The sequence below is a fragment of the Gigantopelta aegis genome, chromosome 13, assembly GCF_016097555.1.
Source record: "Gigantopelta aegis isolate Gae_Host chromosome 13, Gae_host_genome, whole genome shotgun sequence".
NCBI lineage: Eukaryota > Metazoa > Mollusca > Gastropoda > Neomphalida > Peltospiridae > Gigantopelta > Gigantopelta aegis.
In genome coordinates, this window is record NC_054711.1 from 9,086,517 (window position 1) to 9,109,443 (window position 22,927).

Below are 22,927 nucleotides of genomic sequence, written 5' to 3' on the forward strand. Positions count from 1 at the left end.
TCAGTGATCCCTCCAGGTTCTGTTGTGTGTCCAGTGGTCTCTCCAAGTTCTATTGTGTTCAGAGATCTCTCCAGGTTATGTATGATGTGTGTTCAGTGATATATCCAGACTATGTTATGTGCAGTGTTTTAAGTGATCAATCCTCCGGTTTCAGTTGCATGTGCTAAATTATTTTCTGGGTCTGTTGTGAGTGATATGTCATGTTCAAGTTCTCTTGTGTGTGCTACGTCATGATAATGGTATGTTATATGTGTGTTCTGTCATGTTCTTCAGGTTCTGTTGTGTGTACTATGCCACGTTCAGGTTCTTTTGTGTGTGCCACGTCATATGCAGGTTTTCTTGTGAGTGCTATGTCATGTTCAGATTCTGTCGCAAGTGACTGGATAAGGGCCGTGGTATGCGCTGTCCTGTCTGTGGGGAAGTGCATATAAAAGATACCATGCTGCATTAGGAAAAATGTAGTGGGTTTCCTCTGATGACTATGAGTCACAATTACCAAATGTTTAACATCTAATAGCCGATGATTAATTAATCAATGTGCTCTAGTGATGTCATTAAACAAAACAAACAAAATAAACTTTCGCCAGTGCTATGTCTCGTTCATTTTCTATGGTGATTATTTTCTCATGTTTAGCTTTTTGCTGTTATGTTCAGGTCTTGTTGTCATTGATGTGCCAAGTTCTGTTGTGTACGCTATATATCATGTTCAGGTCCTGTTATGTGAGCTATGTCATGTTCATGTCCTGTTGTGTGAGCTATGTCATGTTCAGGTCCTGTTATGTGAGCTATGCCATGTTCAGGTCCTGTTGTGTGAGCTATGTCATGTTCATGTCCTGTTGTGTGAGCTATGTCATGTTCATGTCCTGTTGTGTGAGCTATGTCATATTCAGGTCCTGTTGTATGATATGTCATGTTCATGTTCTGTTGTGCGTGCTGTGTTGTGTCATGTTCGCGTTCAACATTCTGTTGCAAATATTCGTTAATTGTAAAGTTAATAAAAATTCATAGATCTTGCTGTCGTTTATGTTGAGGCCACATTCACTTTATTCGACTTTACACTTTACGTCTGATTACACTGTCTTCTGTTACTGGACTTTGTCCTGGATAACTTACAATTGCGTTTGTATGTGCAATATTGTTAATCCATAATGCCTACATTAAGGCAATCCTATGGATCTTCAAAGGCAGCTGACAGACGGAACTTGATCACCGTAACATACAATTAAATACATCCAAAATCAGTGTAATTATGCTTGCACTTTGGTCGTATATGCCACATACAACATTAGTATGAATTCAAATTGTTTCTACGGATACAAATTATGTTGGAAACTTTGCTTCGATTAAAAAAACTTCAAAATAGATATTTGTTTTTCAAGACAATTCACCAAAACATGTTTATTATTATAATTATGGTGCACATAAAATTGCAAACCATACCAACATTAATGTTACTGCAATTCCTATTTATATATACAGACACGATTCTTGTCTGTTGCCACATGGTTCGTTGCATGCAGTATCAATTTTTTCCACATATTAGACCGGGCTCTCACAACGACAAAAGTTATATTATTTTTAGGATTCAAGCACATAAAAATATTGACATGATGTACGCTCTATTGTACTTCGCATTTGTAATTTCTATCACAAACCGATAACAATGAATGCATATGGATCGTATTTGGCACATACGACCTATGTCAGACATAGTTATATAACGAACTGTATTTAAAATGGGTGTATCTACCACATACGACCAGTCGTGTTCACATAATGGAAATCGGAAGAAAGTCGTACGTGTCAGTTACGTCTATTTTCGTGCAAATTGGTATCTGTGATTCACTTACGACCATTTAAATCCTTCAGTATAAGCGATGCTATTAGGGACACAGCTACGATTTTTTTGTGACAATATGTAATCGGGGATGGCGATTCCAAATATGCAAAAAGACGTTTTAGGTCGTATCTGCCACTTACGACCTTTTAGCTCTCACGCGACGTTCTGTCTGTCTGTCTGTGTGTGTGTGTGTGTGTCTCTCTCTCTCTCTCTCTCCCTCTCCCTCCCTCTCTCTCTCTCTCTCTCTCTCTCTCCTTCTCTCTCTCTCTCTCTCTCTCTCTCTCTCTCTCTCTGTGTGTGTTTGTGTGTGGATCATAGATATAGATATAGACAGAAGTCAGATAGATAGATAGATAGATAGATAGATAGATAGATAGATAGATAGATAGATAGATAGAAAGAAAGAATGAAAGAAAGAAAGAAAGAAAAATAGATAGATAGATAGATAGATAGATAGATAGATAGATAGAGAAATAAATAGGCAGGCAGGCAGGCTAGCAGACAGACAGATATATATATATATATATAGAGATAGATAGATAGATAGATTGATAGATTGATAGAAAGAAGTGTTTTATTTAACGACGCACTTAACACATTTTATTTACGGTTATATGGCGTCAGACATATGGTTAAGGACCACACAGATGTTTTTAGAGGAAACCCGCTGTCGCCACATAGGCTACTCTTTTACGACAGGCAGCAAGGGATCTTTTATTTGCGCTTCCCCAGGCAGGATAGTACAAACCATGGCCTTTGTTGAACCAGTTATGGATCACTGGTCTGTGCAAGTGGTTTACACCTACCCTTTGAGCCTTGCGGAGCACTCACTCAGGGTTTGGGGTCGGTATCTGGATTAAAAATTCCATGCCTCGACTGGGATCAGAACCCAGTACCTACCAGCCTGTAGACCGATGGCCTGCCACGACGCCACCGAGGCCGGTTTGATAGATTGATAGATAGATTGATAGATTGATAGACAGATAGATAGATATATAGATAAATAGGCAGGCAGGCAGGCTAGCAGACAGACACAGAGAGACAGACAGAGAGAGACAGACAGACAGACAGAGAGAGAGAGAGAGAGAGAGAGAGAGAGAGAGAGAGAGAGAGAGAGAGAGAGAGAGAGAGAGAGAGAGAGAGAGAGAGAAATATAGATAGATAAATAAATTGATATAGAAGTAGATAGATAGATAGATAGATAGATAGGCAGGCAGGCTGGTAGGCAGGCAGGCAGGCAGGCTAGCAGACAGACAAAGAGAGAGAAATATATATAGATAGATAGATAAATTGATATAGAAGTAGATAGATAGGTAGACAGATAGAGAGAAAAATAGGATATAAAAGATATATAGATGGGGTAGATATTACAGTAAATATGTACGATAGATAATTGACTTGTATGATGTTTACATAGAAGTTTTATCTCCAATATTATTTTCTATGTATGTGAATGATTGTGAAATGCAGTTGCTATCAGATAATTGGCCCTATATTGAGATACAAATGCTAAACCTATTTTTAATAATGTGTGCTGATGACATGGTGCTGCAGGCGTAAACACCAGAGGCACTGCATAAAAATGCTTGATTCACTATCTGATTTTACTCGTAAATGGGATTTGACTGTAAATACAACTAAGACAAAAATTGTGGTGTTTTAGAAATGGAGGAGAAGTGCGAGAAAATGAGAAATGGTTTTATAACGGTTGCCATATAGAAGTTGTGGATAAATGTAAGTACCTAGTCATATTATTATTTTATAATGGAAAATTTAGTCGTACACAGAAGAGAGTATCAGAACAGGGTGGAAAAGCTTTATTTTCAGTACTGAAAGTGTGTAATAAGAATTATTTTAATGCTATCTGTGTGTGACACCTATGTTAATAGTATTCTTAGTTACGAATCTGAAGTGTGGGGTTTTCATCCTGGCCAAGACATTGAACAAATTCATATACAGTTCTGTAGAAGACTATTTGGGGTACAAAAAGAACTTGTAATGATTTTGTTTATAGTGAATTAGAACGATTCACAATGCAAATTATAAGAAAATTATGGATTTTTAAATATTGGATAAAGCTGCGTAACACTAATAACAGTATATTAAGAGCTATATGTGAGGAAATGGTTCAGTATGAAGATGACTGGTTAATGAAGGTCAAACAGGAACTAAACGGACTAGGTTTAAATTATATATGGACTTAGCACATGTTGATATCAATGTTTACAATGTAATTAGAGAAAGAATAACTGACATATTCAAGCAACAATGTTACAGTAGAATAATGATAACTCCAAAGGGAAGTCTATACAAACTTGTTAAATAACTTCATATTACACGATTATCTTAGAAAACCATTGGACGTTCGTCATTTAAAAGAAATAACTAAAATCAGAATATGTGCATATAAATTAAATATAGAATTTGGCAGGTATAGACATATTGCAAGATCACAGAGAAAATGTACACTATGTGACAAAAATGAAATAAAAGACGAGTATTATTTTATCCTCCAGTGCCCACGATATAATGATTTAAGAATGAAATTTGTTAAAACATCTTACCATAGACGTCCAAGCGTTTTCAGACTTACCCACCTATTAGCGCTTAACAATGCTAAAGAACTTAATAATCTCGGAATTTTTTTTTTTATTTAGAGCAAATGCCTTGGAGCAAATTGGTTAATATTAACATTACTTCTATTTATTCAGTATAGTACTATTCGATTACATGTATATTAAACCACTAATACATGTATCTCTCAGTATACTTCATAATGACTTATATGTATTAAATAATATAAGTCAATAGAACCTTAATTTATTAATTATTAATTATTAATTATTATTATTATTATTATTATTATTATTATTATTATTTACTAAATCACTCTCCACTATAATCATGTACATATCCTATATATATTTATTATTTTGTTGTACAATGTATTATGCTGATAGTTGTAAAAACTTAAAGCAATAAAGAACATGAACATCAATATTTGTGTCCATACAGAATTGACCTGGTAATAATTTCTGTCCCGGATCAGGCACCTGGCTAACCAGAGACGGGACCCGGAACGGACATGCTCAAAACCTTCATGGTATATGAGCATGACAAAATTACCCGCTCCGCGTTCCATACAGAGTAGTAATTAATTTGGGGATAGATACAACCCTGTAACTGTTATTTAATTTTTTTTTTTTTTTTTAATTTACAGTGATATATGAAATTTCAAAGAAACCAAAATGGCCGCGGTGAAGAATTTACGTTCCTCTTTGATAAAAGAGTTCGAAGAGATCACTTATGCCAAAGTTGTGTTGCTGGGTAGCATGGCTGTGGGTAAAACCAGCCTCGTGAAAAAGTTTTGTTTTGACAAATTTAAAAATAACCAGCCATCCACTATTCACGGTGAGTTTTCCTGTGGTTTTCTTTAATTCTGACACGCATAAGGGAATCGCACGGAAACACGCATTTTATTATCACTTTACTGATCTCGTCTGCTGCGGGGCTGGACGTACCACAGTGGTAAAGTGCACGCCTAATGCATGGTCAGTCTGGGATCAAATCCCAGTCGGTGGGCCCATTGGGCTATTTCTCGTTCTAGCCAGTGCACCACGACTGGTATATCAAAGGCCGTGGTATGTGCTATCCTGTCTATGGGATGGTGCACATAAAAGATCCCTTGCTACTAATGAAAAAAAAATGTAGCGGGTTTCCTTTCTAAGAATGTATGTCAAAACTGCCATATGTTTGACATCCAATAGCCCATGGTTATTAAATCAGTGTTCTCTAGTGGTGTCGTTAAATAAAACAAACGTTTACAAACGTTTTGTCTGCTGCATAACGACAATAGGGCTATGCCAATTTAAAAAAAAACCGGTTGTCCACGCCTTTGAGAATTGAAACATGGTATAAACCATTTATTGGATTACGCAAAACTAAACTGAGGCAACCATGTAAGTGATGTTCTAAATTTAATGCACGAACGAAAAATGGGTTATGCAAAATGATCGTTCTCGCAATTTTCAGAGGCTTGTTTTCTTATTATGATACTTCTGCAAGAAAGCAAAATATTTCAAATTTATTTTATTTTCTGTAGTAATACTTGTGCACAATTTCTGTATATTTTAAAATTATTTTATTTTCAGTTGTCAAATCACGATGCTGTCTTCTGCACAAAACCAGCATAATTGAAAGTTGTTATTTTATTTTAGTTGTCTGATTACGATTGTCTTCTGCACGAAACCAGTATAGTTGAAAGTTGTTATTTTATTTTCATTGGTCGAATTAGTATACTATCTTCTGTACGAAATCAGTATATTTGAAAGTTGTTATTTTATTTTAATTAGTCGAATTACTATACTGTCTTCTGTACGAAACCAGTATACTAATATTTGAAAGTTGTTGTTTTATATTCAGCTTGTTCAAATAATCTTTTAAGAATGTTTCTGTTTGTATAAAAATAAATTGTTTTTAATTCCCAATTTTCCCAAAAGCTCTAAAAATTTGTTATTATACTAAAAGGCTGGTGATATTTAAAAGTTGGTATTTTACTTTCACTGGTCGAAATACCACACTGGTGATCTGTTCGAAACCAAATATTTGGTATTTTACTTTCATTGGTCGAAATACCACACTATCATCTGTTCGAAACCAATATATTTGAATGTTATTTTATTTTCATTGGTCAAATTACGACACTATCGTCTGTACGAAACTAATATATTTGAAAGTTATTTTATTTTCATTGGTCAAATTACAACACTATCTTTTGTACGAAAGCAGTATATTTGTAAGTTGTTCTTTTATTTTCATTGGTCGAATTACGAGACTATCTTCTATACGAAACCAGTATATTTGAAAGTTGTAATTTCATTTGCAGTTGACTTTGCCACAGTGAAAGTCCTTCTTCCGGACATGAACAAACCTATTGTTCTACAGATCTGGGATACGGTGGGCCAGGAGCGATTCAGTAACATGAACGTATCTTTTATGAGACGAGCTGCAGCCGCCATTGTGATATATAACGTCACCGATAGGGTAAACATCATTACAAAATGGTTTCATTCATTCATTCATTTATACTTATTTTACCACTTAGTACTACATATTAAAAGTAACATGAAACCAATACTAAAGAGGTCAACCTATTTGTGATCTTCAAACAAAGATTTCAAAATGCATTTTTTATAAGGAACTAATTCGTAAACCAGACTATATTTTAAGCCAAGACAACAACTTACAACACGACAAATTGTAGTGCTGTGCCAATAGGTTGATTTCATTTTAGTAGGAAGAATCTACACGCACCCCCCTCCCCACCCACACAAACTCTCTCTCTCTCTCTCTCTCTCTCTCTCTCTCTCTCTCTCTCTCTCTCTCTCTCTCTCTCTCTCTCTCTCTCTCTCTCTCTCTCTCACACACACACACACACACACACATATATAGATGGGGAACCTGAAATATTAATGTTAATATCAACTATTAGATCGAACATACGTTTTGACCACAGACATCCTAATAAAGAACGTTCAGGTATGTTTATCAACACACCGAAACACATTCCATAGTTTGCACATGCATCACGCAGTTGCCCCGTACACGTGCATGGTGTGTCATTCTCGATTTTGACAATTTCCAGGAAGATCTATTAATCACTGGGGAACATTATTTCTTTCAATATTTTTCATTCTGTTGATCATACAGTTGTTACTGTTTTGTTTTTAATCATTTTTTATTGTTTGAATTTGCGATTTACTGATAAAAAACCGTCAACTTTCAAATTTCACTTCTGACCCCAATCGTCCTTCAAGATCTTTGGTGGTCATAAAACCTACTGTAATACTGAACTACAGGTTGTAATGTTTGCCCAATTAATTCGCTATTATCATATAACCATTCCCCAAGCTAATATACCTTACAATTTTGGCAATTACAATTTCTTATTAGAGTTCCCCTACATTTTTTGAAGAGTACACACACACACACACACACAGACACACACAGACACACACACACAGACACACACAGACACACACACACAGACAGACACACACACACACACACACACACACACACAGACACACACACAGACACACACAGACACAGACACGCACACACACACACACAGACACGCACACACACACACACAGACACACACACACACAGACACACACAGAGACACACACACAGACACACACACACACACACACAGACACACACAGACACACACACAAACACACACACACACAGACACACACATACACACACACACACACAGACACACACACATAGACACGCACACACACACACACACACACACAGACACGCACGCACACGCGCACACACACACACACACACACACACACACACAAACAATCTTCGATAACTCGGTCTCGAAGGAGACGAGGAAATAGTTCGAGTTTCAGGGAGTTCGAGTTTTCGAAATTAATATACTGGTGGAAAGAAATAAAGGATCACACAGATAGCAACAAGAAATAATAACTGCATCAAAAATCAATTCATATTGTCAGAAGTTGACTGGGAACATATAGGTAGCACATTCAACACTACAGACATTCAATCTCACATTACAACTTGGCATGAAATACAGACATTACTACGCTAGTAGTGAATTAAATTTGGTCTACAATTCGATGTGTTCCCATATTTCTTTCCATCATTATATATAAGAGTTCAAATTCGAAACAGAAAGTAAATTATATAATGAACGTTGATGTATTTTGCAAATGTCTAAACATGCCGGAACATAGCTAACAAATAAAACACTGAACGCCGAATAACACTCAGTACATTTGTTTTTCACAAAATTATTTTAATTATTTTAAATAGGAAAAATCATTAAAAAGCACTAATGCAAATCAGGAAGTAACATTTATAAAAAAGGAAACAGCGCTAACAATTATTACAATTGCTTTTTGAAGTTAACCAGACTGTGTCTGTAATTATGTATTACGTAGCGAAGCTCTCCGCTCTACAAACGCTGACAACCTGTATACAATTATTACAAGTGAAAATGTTCAGTATGGTTATAGGTTTAAGTGGTTGATACATATACACGATACTCTAAATAAACTAGGCCTGGGTAATTACTGGTTAAAGGCATATTGTCACAGACCACTGACCTATTTAATGGTCTAACAAAGTATTACTCGAACAAAAATAATTTGATTTGTCCCTAAATGTACTTTATTCAACTATCTTAATAACCACCATACTCCATTTATTAATGACATTTTGTAAAAATAATTGAATTATGGCAATGGTCCATAATTAGAAAACTAAAATTGTCGAGAGGGATGGCATGGATTTCACTCCATCATGGCTCAGTTAAGGTTATGCGACAGCTAGATTTGGTTTCCAACATTTAATGTAATTTTTATTTATTATCCATTTTTAGAGAAGTAAGGTCCTTAAATCCGTGACAGTATGCCTTTAAACCAAAACATTTTAAATAAAAAAGCTTTTATTCGTACAGTTTCTGAACGACTAAGAGATCAATACCTACAAGCTTGGAATGATAATTTAAATTCTTATCCAAAATGCATTACCTATGGGATATTTAAAAGAAAACATGAATGTGAAAACTACCTTCTGTACCTGCCTGAAAAACGTCGCATTATATTTAACCGCTTCAGAACAAGCAAACATTATCTACCGATTGAAACAGGCAGATGACAGAATATTGAAAAAAAGATAGAATATGTCCTCTGTGTGACATTGCAGCAAGTGATGAGTTTCATTATTTATTTCAGTGTCCTCATTTTACTAATGAAAGAAGTACATATGTAAAAAAAATATTTTTATATTAGGCCTAACACCTTTAAATTAATTCATCTATTTAACTTCACAAAATATCAAATATAAAGAAAGTATGTAAGCCTACATGTATAATTTGATTAACAACGTGTTTAAAAACATTTATCTTTCGTAAGTTACTTATTTACTTAATTAATTAATTTATTTAGTTAGTTGAATGTTTGATTGTATTATTCTTTTAAGCAGTACACCAAAACGTTTGTCAACCACCTCAAATGTAACACCGATGATATTCAGAGTGAATAAAGTTCTGTTCTGTTCTGTTCTAACAACCAAACACAGGATCGATTCGTTCCGGTTAGTCGGCGATCTATTATTCTGTAATTATCACCTTAATCCTCGATAGTTCAGAACAGAATAGAACAGAACTTTAGTACGCTCAGGCCGTTACACAACGGCATATAAGGAACATGATATATACACTGTAGTGACAAGATAGGGTTTACAGGAGACGTACTGTATTAATACAAATGCAATACAGTAATAGAGACAGTAGTATAATACAAATACAATAGAATAATAAAGGCAATAATAAAATACAATTAGAATAAAGTAATGTAATGTCACATTATTGTAATTACTACCAAAATGTGCTAATCAGACGCGCACACATATATATGTATATGTATACTTCGGTAGTGATAGACATTGTAAATAATTATAGGCCAGTGTTCTTGTAGGGTTTACTGCATTTATCATTAATTTATTTTATTAATTTACATAATTTCTTGAAAACACCTATTTTGCTATTCGTCATTAGTTGTTTAAATTTCAACATACTTGGTTTATTATAACAATATGACTTAAGCAAATATTTACGGGAGTTAGTGAAATAAGTACATGTGAATAAATAGTGAAACTCGTCTCCAATGTCATTATTGTTACATAATGTGCACGTTCGATCTTCTACTGGGGTGTTGTTCCAGCGTCCTATTTCGATTGGTAAGTAGTGGTTAGATGTTCTAAATTTGAGTAATATAGCCCATAATGTTTGTGGTAATATAATAACATATTTTTCTAATCTAAGGTTTTCTTTAAATATAGTGTACGTTTTACCTCTTAATGATAAAGCTATGTTACTATTCCATTGTTGTAAATACTGGTCGTTTTGTCTTAATTTTACTTGCTTAAGAAGTATTTTTATGGATGAAAAGTTCCGTGACATCCAAACATTTGTCATGCCTAGCTGGTTATATATATCTTCGACCATTTTTATCCATTTATAACTATATCCATTTATAGAAGAGTCGTGTAACATTAATTCATGCAGTAAAAACGATGATTTTGTTTGTTTACCAGATACGATACGGGCCCAAAAACTTATAATTCTTTGTTGAATAATTAATTTAAGGGGTGTTCTTCCTAGTTTGCCATATAACATGAATAGCGGGATGTGTCTTAAGAATTTTATATGAATATTTTCAGTGATATCGATGTTTTCGTAACCCCATATTTCGCATCCGTATACGAGAATCGGGAGTACAATGGAGTCAAATAGTTTTAATTTGCATTCTACTGAAAAGTTATCGTCTTTAGATTTAGACAGTACATTGCTTTTGTTGCCTTTTGAGTTAGCTGTTTTTTGAATGTATTAAATTTATTTATTTTAGTAAAAGTAAGACCTAGGTATTTATATTCTTTTACGTTTTCAAGCTCATCATTTCCAAATGTAAAAACTTTCTTATAATCATTACTGGTGCCATTGAAAATTATTATTTTAGTTTTACTTGCATTTACTTTGAGTTTCCATTTATTGCAATATTGTGAAAAGACATTTAGAGATTGTTGTAAGTCAGAGGCGTTTGATGCGAGAAGCGCAGTATCGTCAGCATATAATAAACATAAAAAGTAAAGAGCTGTTTCATAGAACATTTCATCTGTATCCAGGGATACCCCAGTACAATTTTGGCTTTTTAAGTAATTATCTAGATCATTTAGATAAAGGGAAAACAGGACAGGCGACGAATTTTCTCCTTGTCGGACACCGATGTTGCATGGAAATAGGTCTGAGGTTTTGTTTTTTGTACAAATACATAGACTTTATTCCATGATACATTTGATAAATTATTTTGAAGAATTTTCCATTTATCTTATTTTCTAACAATTTCTGCCTGAGACAAGTTCTAGAAATTAGATCAAAAGCTTTTTGGAAATCTACAAACGCACAAAATAATTTCTTTTTTCTTGTTTTTAAAATTTCGATCAGAGAATGTATATTAAATAGATGGTCGGTAGTAGAGTAGCCTTTTCGGAAACCAGTTTGAGATTCATTCAATATATTATTTTCTTCAATAAAAGCATTTAATCGGTTATTTAAAATTGTGGTCAATAGTTTAGACATGCAGCAGAGCAACGTTATTGGTCTATCATTTTCTGGTAATGAACGATTTCCCTTATTTTTAAAAATGGGTTTAATTACACCAGTCAACCATTCATTAGGAAAAACACTATTGTCCAAGATTATGTTAAACAGTTTACTATAGATTGGTAGCACCATGCCGGCAGTTGTTTTAATATATTCATTAATAATAATATCGATTCAAGGTGCCTTACCGTTTTTCAGTTTAATATTTCATTTTCTTCAATCCTACTGTTTAACACATTTTCACTATCTGAGTCTATGTTATTAAAGTTTATTTTTGTTTCGTTATCGTCCGATTCGCCTTTGTTTAGATAGAAATCATCTAACGGTGGTAAGGTGGTTTAAGTAATTTGTAAAAAACTTTTGGGTCGTTTGTCCTCAGTTGTCGCATTTGTTTTTCAATATTAAATCTTTGGACAGACCACCCGAGACGGGCGCGCTTCGTCTGATTGACGTGATTGACAATTCATTCGTCTTTAAAATACTATCGGCAACGGCAGTTTAATCAATCCACACGCGTCGAGTTTTAGAGGTGCCTAATCTATTAAATCTTTATGACGGGACCAAAGTATTTGGTCGAGAGATCGAGTTTATCGAGTGTTCGAAGTTTGAGTTTTCGAAGGTCGTTATAACTAGTTTGTATAGCAATTCGGCCGGAACCGTCGCTTCAGGTCGAGAGATCGAAATGTTTGAGAGATCGAAGGTGGAGTTATCGAAGTTTGACACACACACACACACACACACACAAACACACACACACACACACACACACACACACACACACACAGACACTTTAACGCTGTGTCTATTAAAATTCCAGGAGAGTTTTTTCAGAATTGATGAATTCCTCTCAGACATTGAGCGTGTCATACCGGAAGCGGAAGTTGTTATTGTTGGCAATAAAGAAGACCTGGGTGACCGGGTTATATCGTCTGAGGTAAGACTTGTTCATGACGCAACAAGTTGTATTTGTCTGAAAATTTGTTTTCCGAACCTTTATTTGTTTGTGTGCAATGCCTCAAGATACTGAGATGTAATTTTGTGCATAGCTTTATCATGTAGGGTTACATTTGAAGTTTGACTTTTATGGGAATTTGCCCGATGTAGACAGATTTATGACAGATTAGGAAATGCGTATTTTCCAAACGGTTGTTTTGCCATGTCTGAAGGATGAGATGAAATTCTGTATATCCGTCATGTACAGCTGGATCCATTTTGACTTTATTTGGGGGGGGGGGCGTAACCCAGTGGTAAAGCGTTCCAGATGCACCACGGCTGGATTTATCGTCGGGGCCCATTGGGCTATTTCTTGCTCCAGCCAGTGCACCACGGCTGGTTTATCAAAGGGCGTGGTAAGTGTTATCCTGTCTGTGGGATGGTGCATATAAAAGATCCCTTGCTGCTAATCGAAAAGAGTAGTCCATGAAGTGGCGACAGCGGGTTTCCTCTCTCAGTATCTGTGTGGTCCTTAAACATATGTCCGACGTCATATAACCGTAAATAAAATGTGAAGAGGTATGCATTTTTTTAAGGCCCGGTAGGTGACACGTATTGCTTTAGCAGTACTCCCAGTATGCTTCTTACATACTTGTATTGTCGCAACCGACCTCGGTGGCGCAGTGGTTAAGCCATCGGACTACAGGCTGGTAGGTACAGGGTTCGCAGCCCGGTACCGGCTCCAACCCAGAGTGAGTTCTTAAGGGCTCAATGGGTAGGTGTATGGCCACTACACCCTCTCCTCTTTCACTAACCACTAACCAGCTAACAACTAACCCACTGTCCTGGACAGACAGCCCAGATGGCTGAGGTGTGTGCCCAGGACAGCGTGCTTAGGATAGTGTGCTTGAACCTTAATTGGATATAAGCACGAAACTAAGTTGAGATGAAATGTATTGTCGTTTCAGGAAGGGGAAACACTGGCTAAGAGTCACGACTATGAATTTATGGAAACTTCGGCCTTAACCGGACACAACGTCGACAGCCTCTTTCACGGCATAGGTGAGCGAGGTTTACTATCAGTGAATATACTTTTAAAGGTGCATTATCAAACTTCCGAGTGTCATATTTTGCTATTTTCAAACCAGATATTCCTAAACCTCTAGTGGTATAGCAGTAAAGTAAAAAGTCTGTTTTATTTAACGACGCCACTAGAGCACATTGATTTTTCTAATGGTATAGGGGCATATAAGAAAACACACACAAAAAAACCCGTTCAAGATGAAACCAGGTAAAACGAGGTGAGACGTAACCCGATGGTAAAGCGCTCGCCCGATGCGCGGTCGGTCTAGGACTGATCTCCGTCGGTGGGTCCGTGGGGCTATATTTCTCGTTCCAACCAGCGTGTGTGGATGTGGGTAATTTTTGGCATGCTTCAATCAGAGAACTGTTCGAGCACGCCTGTCGTGGGCACCACCTCTGACATCGCCAGAGTTCTGACCATGTCAGGTCAAACCAGCGCACCACGACTGATATATGAAAGGCCGTGGTATGTGTCATCCTGTCTGTGGGATGGTGCACCCCTGCCTCTGGTGTCGTACTTATGTTACACACCAAGCAGTGGCGTAGAAAAATGCAAAAAAGTGTGTGTGTGTGTGTGTGGGGGGGGGGGGACCCCCCCACATAATATATATAATACACACACACACACACACACACACACACACACACATATATATATATATAAACCATTGCTGCTGTTACTGGATCAAGAAAAAAGGGGGAAGGGATGGCACATGCCCCTGTCTCCCCACCCATTCCTCGCTTCCTACGCCAGTGCCAAATAGCAGCTGATTAAATGTGCCGAGAGGTGCGTGTGCAAGGGTGGGACTGTTCGAAGCCATCCTACTCGAGCAATTGAAAAAAATATATGTTTTCCGGGGAAACATGACTCGATCCCTAGTCCAGGGCCAGTTGTAGTTCCTTGGGAATTTAATGAAAAAAGTTGGCAATATATATCATTTTAAAACGTATTACAGTGGTGCAGTCTCTGTGTATATCCCTGCACCCACCTGGCATCCTCGTCCTCTGTCGCTAATAAAGCTGGTCTGACCCACGGCACTAACTAACGACCGCCGGTAGTAGGGGTGCATAGTAGGTGGTTACAAGTGCCTCTTAACAATGCCAGAAGTAACTACTGAACACTCCCCGAAGTGGTCAGACTAAGCCCACAGCTAAAAGCTGATGGGGAACAGGTGTGTGGCACAGATAGCCACAAGAGACAAGCACCTGTCGCGGTTGGATAGACAAGGACTGGGGTGTGGAGGTGGACAGCGAAAGAAGTTGAAAGATAGGAGGAGTTGCCAGACCGGGAAGAAATGAGATGGAATTCAAAGGAGAGAAAGGACAGGGGGCACTGGGATAAAACAAAACAAAACAAAAAAACAACAAATGTATTACAGTAGCATTCTAAAAAGCTTTGGTACCATTTTCCCCCCAATTATTTTCAAGGTCATATCTCAAGGTCAAGGTCATAGCCCCCCCCAATGCAGTATTTTGCATGTTTCAATATATCCCCCCCCCCCCCCCTAAAAACTTCGCTCGCCACAGTTTAGACACCAAATGCATGTCATCAATTCCTGTACTCTCTCCTGCCTGAGACGTTCTTTGATCGACAAACATAGGACGGAAATGAGCAATGCAATACACGAATATATGTGAATTAGTAACAATGTTTTTTTTTTTTTTTTTCCAGCTCGCGCTTTGTATAAAAAGAATCTACAGGCAAAAAACGATGTCCTCAAACTGACTGGAAGTGCTACTCAGAAGAAGAAGAGTTCGTGTTGCAAGAGTTAAAATTATTCTTTCAACACAAAATCAAAATTCGCCAAGTTTGCGTCTTGACCTTTAAAGCACTAGGGTGTGTAGCACCAAATCAAATCCCATAGACGACAATACCAACATATATGTGCAGGTCCGTATGAACCGAGGTGTATATGGAGGCTTGTGTCGAGATCGAAAATGTACGGGATTTGTTTCCTACTCTGTATAAATAAAGACAAAAATGTGACTTGTGTCCCCCCGCCCCGTCCGAATAGACTGTGCCCCCTTCACTAAAGATTGTCCCCTCACTCCAGATATAGTTTCAGGCCTCTGTGAATTGAAAATCTGCGTGACCCATTTATTGGTTACGCAGAAATAAATCAAAGTAACCAATTTCCTTTTTTGTGTATCCCTTTGTATTCAAGTAAATGGTGCTCCAAATTCCACGCAAACAAAAAATAGGTTATGCAAAATTAGATTCGCGAGAGCAACGCGCGAACGAAACTATCGTTCTCGCAATTTTCAGAGGCCTGAGTTTCATGGGCGTGATGTGATTAAAACTGATAGACGCAGCATTTCAATCATTATACCATTCTCAACCCTCACCCTTATATTAAATCAGAACAAAATTTGGGGGTTAAGCTGCTCATTTCAGACATAACAGGAAGGGGAGGGACATAGCCCAGTGGTAAAACGCTCGCCTGATGCGCGGTAGGTCTAGGATCGATCCCCGTCGGTGGACCCATTGGGCTATTTCTCGTTCCAGCCAGTGCACCACGACTGGTATATCAAAGGCCGTCGTATGTGCTATCCTGTCTGGAATGGTGCATATAAAAAATCCCTTGCTAATGGAAAAATGTAGCGGGTTTCCTCTCTATGATTATATCAAAATGACCATATGTTTGACATCCAATAGCCGATGATTAATAAATCAATGTGCTCTAGTGGTGTCGTTAAACGAAACTTTTTTTTTTAACATTTAATACAAGAATGTACTGGTCACACGAAACAACATTTTGGGACAACAAGTACTGTCACATTTATTACTAATGGCCGGATTGGTAATATTAACAGTGATATTAAATGTTATGTGCAATTTGACCCGGGGAGATACTCTTTGGTACGCTGCTACCTACATGTCTGGGAGTGCAGTAAAACAATGATCAGAACTACACAGTGATATGCGGCAATTTCCAGTTGAAAACTTAAAAGGAGAATGTGTCCATTATAAAACTTACAAGCAATGTTTTGTATTCCCCTGGGATGGGGAACTAATCTGTTCGACTCCCCCCCCCCCCCCCCCCCCCCCCCCCCGCACTAGGTACAACCTTGTGTTGCTAAATACTGATTGCCTTGGCTTGGGTGTATTGATGTTCCAGTACAGTAACCAAAGGAAATCAACACTCGGACCGGTACAACAGCCAGGTGCGATCTTATAGCAAACAAACTGAGACGGAAATGTTCTCAATTTTGGATTGAAAATAAATGCTTATATAATGTATGTTCGCAATAGTGTATGTTGTTAGTGCCAATGAGAACCCGTTCTATTGCCAATCTTCATTTGAAGTTGGGCAATTTAACATGGGTTTTAATGGCAGATGACATTTGTGTAGTGAGACCAAAACTGAGTGTGAGCAGATCTGTGTTGACGTCATATTAATTGATTGTGATGATGTAATATTAATTAACTGCGATGACGTCATATTCATTTACTGTGATGACGTCATATTCATTGACTGTGATATACTTAATATTGTTAGGAATAAAAATTGTAGTATACGAGCCTCATTTTTAGCTATGATTTTATAATTTGGGGGAGGGGGGTGTTGGTGGGGGATTAACCACACTGTCTACGAGTCGAGTAATGGGCGACAGAGAACTATAAACGCTGGTAGAACTAAAGATGCGCGATTGGGGAGTTGGCATGACCCCTATGTTCCCCCCTCCGGCTACGCCAACACCTAATAATATATCCTATTTATGATATACGAAGGTAATGTCTTTATCATATAATCTCAAGCTTAATAAAATGTGTCTTTGTTTTGCTAAACGTAGTCGGAGAAAAATCTTATGATGGTGTTTTTTGAAAAGCCTTATGTCTGTATGTAGTTAATATACTCTTCAAAACAAGTAGGGGAACTCTAATACGAATTTACAATTGCCAAAATTGTAAGGTATATTAGCTGTGAGGAATGGTTCTATGATAATAGTGAATTAATTGGCCAAACATTACAACCGGTAGTTCAGCATTACAGTAAGTTTTATGACCACCAAAGATCTTGAAGGACGACTGGGGTCAGAAGTGAAATTTGAAAGTTGACGTTTTTTTATCAGTAGTGGGTGATACCGCCACCATGTGTCAGACATTCATTCAGTCGACGAGGCATACTGTGTACGAGTCTCCCAATAGCCATTTGAGAGAGTCTGTTCCACTCCTCTTGCACGCCTGACCAAGTTCCGCTAACGTGGTCGGCGGTCTTTGACGTTGACGCACACGTCTCCCTATCATGTCCCAGACGTGTGCAATGGGGGAAAGGTCTGGGCTCATTGCTGGCTATGGCATTCGATAGATGTTGTGCTGCTGGAGGTGAACATTGACGATTCGTGCACGGTGAGCACGGGCGTTGTCGTCCTGAAAAACAAAACGTCGACCCACACGCCTAGCAAATGGGACGACAAAGGGTGTCAGTACGTTGTCCCGGTAGTACTGCCCAGTGATCCTTCCTTGCACAATATGGAGGGGGGTTCTGTCAGTTTTAGTGATACCACCCCACACCATAACCGATCCACCGCCAAATCTGTCATGAAATCGCATTGTGACGTTGGCGTGCCGTTCATTTCATCGTAGCCAGACCCGACCACGCCTGTCAAGGAAGTCCAAAGTGAATAGTTACTAATCTGAAAACATGACACATGACCAGCGACTAATACCCCAATTCTGACGCTCCCTACACCATTCACGTCTGTGGGCAATATGTGACGATTTGTCGAGGTAGGCACACCCCGGGGCCGTCGAGCATAAAGATGGGTTGCATGAAGACGATTTCTAATCGTCTGACCCATAACTCGGACACCAGTAGCCTGATGAAGGTTTGCAACAATTTGATTTGTCTTTTGAGCTCGATTTCTTAGAGCCTGGTTACGGATAAATCGATCCTGTACTCCTGTCGTTGCCCTGGGACGACCTGAACGGGGTCAGTCGTCAACATTTTGGGTTTGTTGGTACCTGTTCCATAGTCTGCTAATAATTGATTTCGAAACATTGAAGGTGTTGGCCACTTCACCCTGACTTCTGCCCGTTTGCAGCAAGCCAATCAATAGCCCGTAAACGCTCATCGCGTTGCATACGCCGCATCGCAAATTCAAACAATAAAAATGACTAAAAACAAAACCATATCAACTGTATGATCAACAGAATGAAAAAGATTGACAGAAATAATGTTCCACAGTGGTTAATCGACCTTCCTGAAAATTATCAAAATCGAGAATGACACCCAACGCACGTATTACGGGGCAACTGCGTGATGCACGTACAAACTATGGAATATATTTCGGTGTGTTGGTGTTGATAAACAGACCTGAACGTTCTTTGCTAGGATGTCTGTGGTCAAAACGTATGGTCGGTCTAATAGTTGATATTAACATTAATATTTCAGGTTCCTCTACTTTTTTGAAGAGTATATTATATTAATATGATAACCTTTTGTATGAAGGAAGGGAATGTTTCATTTAACGATGCACTCAACACATTTTATTTACGGTTATATGGCGTCAGACATATGGTTAAGGACCACACAGATATTGAGAGAGGAAACCCGCTGTCGTCACTTCATGGTCTTTGATATACCAGTCATGGTGCACTGACTGGAACGAGAAATAGCCCAATGGGCCCACCGACGGGGATCGATCCCAGACCGACCGCGCATCAAGCGAGCGCTGTACCACTGAGCTACGTCCCGTCCCCGTCTGTATGAAGTAGGTGTTTGGCGGATGTTTTTCAGAAACATAATGAGGAGAGGATAAAGTCTTGATCAATATTTGAGTCATCGATTTGCAACCAATCAACATAGTTCGCTCTACAAACTGATATACTACACGGGCGTAGGAAGGTACCAAAACGTGTGTGTGTGTGTGTGGTGCACACACACACACACACACACACACACACACACACACACACACACACACACACACACACACACACACACACACACACACACACACACACACACACACACACACACACATACATAAATATATAAACATTATCGCGTCTGTGCCCCTCCCCGCTTCCTACGTCAGTGTACTAGTATGAAGTGTACAAATTCGATTGATACTTCGGTCACAACGGGTCAAAAAGTAATACAAATTTTAAGATTAAAAAATTTGACACCTCGACATTAATGGTACTTCATATATCTGGGACATATTTCGTCTTAACGGTCCACAATGTGAGTAATTAAAGGGGTCATTGTTAAATTGGTGTTTTTTTAACATATGCAGTCACGGGCCCCCTCTCGCTTATGGTACAAAAATTCCAGGATACCCTCCCTCCCCCCCCAACAAATATTTTAGTGTCTAGTAAAATAACGGCGTGAAGACGTGATATTAGATAGAAATGCTAGGTTCAGACAGCCAACTAACACGATGGAGTTGGCAAACTCGATAGTTGCGTTGTAATCCCCCATCCAACTTACGACTGGTGCGCTCAGATTAACAACTAATCAGTCGTAGGAGAGGTTTTTGTTTTGTTTTTTACGAGAATCGCGTTGTCAGACTAGCAACTGGACAGTCGTAGAAGTCGAGAGATCAGCGAGTTGGCCAACTCCGTCGTGACAGTTGTCAGTCTGAAACTAGCAACATAAATGCGTGACACTAACGCCGAATGCGTGAGAGTTATCAGGTATGCCATTGTTAAACAAACTGTTCAGGTATTTATAGATTAAAGATGGAATATTACTTATTAATATCTTTGTTCGTAAAACTATTCATTTCTTGATGGTTAATGTGATGGTGACTTCTGACAAACACAACACACACGTGCATGCACACAGAGAGACGCAAACGCACGCGCAGAGGCCACGCACGCACGCACTCATACAATACACACACACACAAAATATCCAAGAATGTAAATTCCAGTTTATGTTAATACATAAATATACGTATTTTATACACGTCGTATTGTACACCAAAGTTTATTTTAAAACATAAGTATACATATTTTATATACCACATTGTGAACACAATACAACCAATATATCGGGAGATTCATCAAAAGCGTTCTACTTATTGAAATGAATACAGAACAAAGTATGAAACACAGAAGATTGCAAATTTAAACACAACAAAAATCCACAAAAACCCCGAAAAAAACACCGCAAAACAATCAATCACCCCCCCCCACTTTAACCCCCAAAAAACCACCCCACAACACACAAAACAAAACACAACCCCCCACCCCCCCCATAACTAAAAAACTACCCCAAACAACCGGCAGGGCGGAAACAAGTAGACATTGGGCGGGGGAGGGTGTGTGTGTGTGTGTGTGTGTGTGTGTGACTGAAACCGAGAGCGCAAAATAAAGTTTCTAGGGGGTTCTGGCGGGTACGTTCCCCCTTAAAATTGTGAAAACTAGATGTGCTGAAATGCAATATCCTGCATTCTACAAGTAAAATTATTTTCTCTACCTTAAGATTTACTACCAATAATATTTTTGATTCAGAATTATTGGGGTGCCTGAACAAGTAACGTCAATGACAGATGGAAGTACTTTTTAGTCTAGTAAAACGGCTATGGCTTTTGGGTACAGAAAGATGGCGGACAAATTATAATTATTATTGTGGGCTTTTTTTTGTGTGTGCATCAAACACCCATTTAAAAGTGTCAAGATGAAGTTTGACCATCAATACACGAATTATAACAATATGGGGTTTTGTGGAAATTTGCAATGTTCAGTAAGAAGGAAGGAAGGAAGGAAGGAAGGAAATGTTTTATTTAATGACGCACTCAACACATTTTATTTACGGTTATATGGCGTCGGACATATGGTTAAGGACCACACGGATATTGAGGGAGGAAACCCGCTGTCGCCACTTCATGGGCTACTCTTTTCGATTAGCAGCAAGGGATCTTTTATATGCACTATCGCACAGACAGGATAGCACAGACCACGGCCTTTGATGTACCAGTCGTGGTGCACTGGCTTGAGCGAGAAATAGCCCAATGGACCCACTGACGGGGATCGATCTCAGACCGACCGCACATCACGCGAACGCTTTACCACTGGGCTACGTCTTTCCGCTTGTTCAGTAAGATAGCATACATTTTGTTTTGTTTGGATATTCAACTTTATTTATGTATTATCCGCATGGTTTGTGATAAACGTATAAAGTATTGTCGTATTATTTGATACTATCCAATTACACCATGTGCCATAATAATGCATATTTTTATATATTTACCAATGCAGGTGCGTGTGCAGGTGGAAGGTTTTGGGGGGTCGAAACCTCTCCCTGCATAAGCTTAATTTTCTTTTTCTCTCTCAATATAATAGATTATTTTCCGGAGAAACATGAAAACTTCAGTCAACACAGTCTAGACCCCACCTGCTAAAATTCCTGCACATGTACCTGCAATGTTACAAATCTACTTTCTGTTTTGAACAGAAAATAATTATAAAAGTTGGTTTAAAGTATGTTTGTTTGTTTTAACGACACCACTTGAGCACATTGATTAATTAATCATCGGCTATTAGATATGTCAAACATTTGATAATTCTGACTCGTAGTCGTCAGAGGAAACCCGCTACATTTTTCTACTAGCAGCAAGGGATCTTTTATATGTACTTTCCCACACACAGGAAAGCACATACCACGGTTTTTAGATCCCGCGACGCAAGCACCCGTCGAGCACTCAACCTACTGAGCTACATTCTGCCCCACATATGGTTTGACCACATAATAATTTCGTATCACTAAATTGAACATAAATCTCTATACAAAGGTTAGATAAGGACAGACTAACATTTACTCTGTCACAAGCATTATAGTCACGACGTCGTGGTTAGGCCAACGGTCTACAGGCTGGTAGGTACTAGGTTCGGATCCCAGTCGAGGCATGAG

At 38.2% G+C, this 22,927-nt stretch overlaps 1 protein-coding gene across 1 annotated transcript in view; it reads left to right on the top strand.

The window, feature by feature from the left end:
- Window positions 1–16,050, top strand: part of LOC121387453 (GTP-binding protein ryh1-like) — a 24,362-nt gene extending 8,312 nt beyond the window's left edge. The window contains exons 2-7 of the mRNA XM_041518571.1: window positions 3,504–3,574; window positions 5,061–5,251; window positions 6,726–6,883; window positions 12,865–12,981; window positions 13,949–14,042; window positions 15,736–16,050. Coding sequence (XP_041374505.1) covers window positions 5,089–5,251; window positions 6,726–6,883; window positions 12,865–12,981; window positions 13,949–14,042; window positions 15,736–15,836 — 633 coding nt within the window. The 5' untranslated portion in view covers window positions 3,504–3,574; window positions 5,061–5,088 and the 3' untranslated portion in view covers window positions 15,837–16,050. The remainder of the gene's footprint in view (window positions 1–3,503; window positions 3,575–5,060; window positions 5,252–6,725; window positions 6,884–12,864; window positions 12,982–13,948; window positions 14,043–15,735) is intronic.
- The last annotated feature ends 6,877 nt before the right edge of the window (window positions 16,051–22,927 follow it).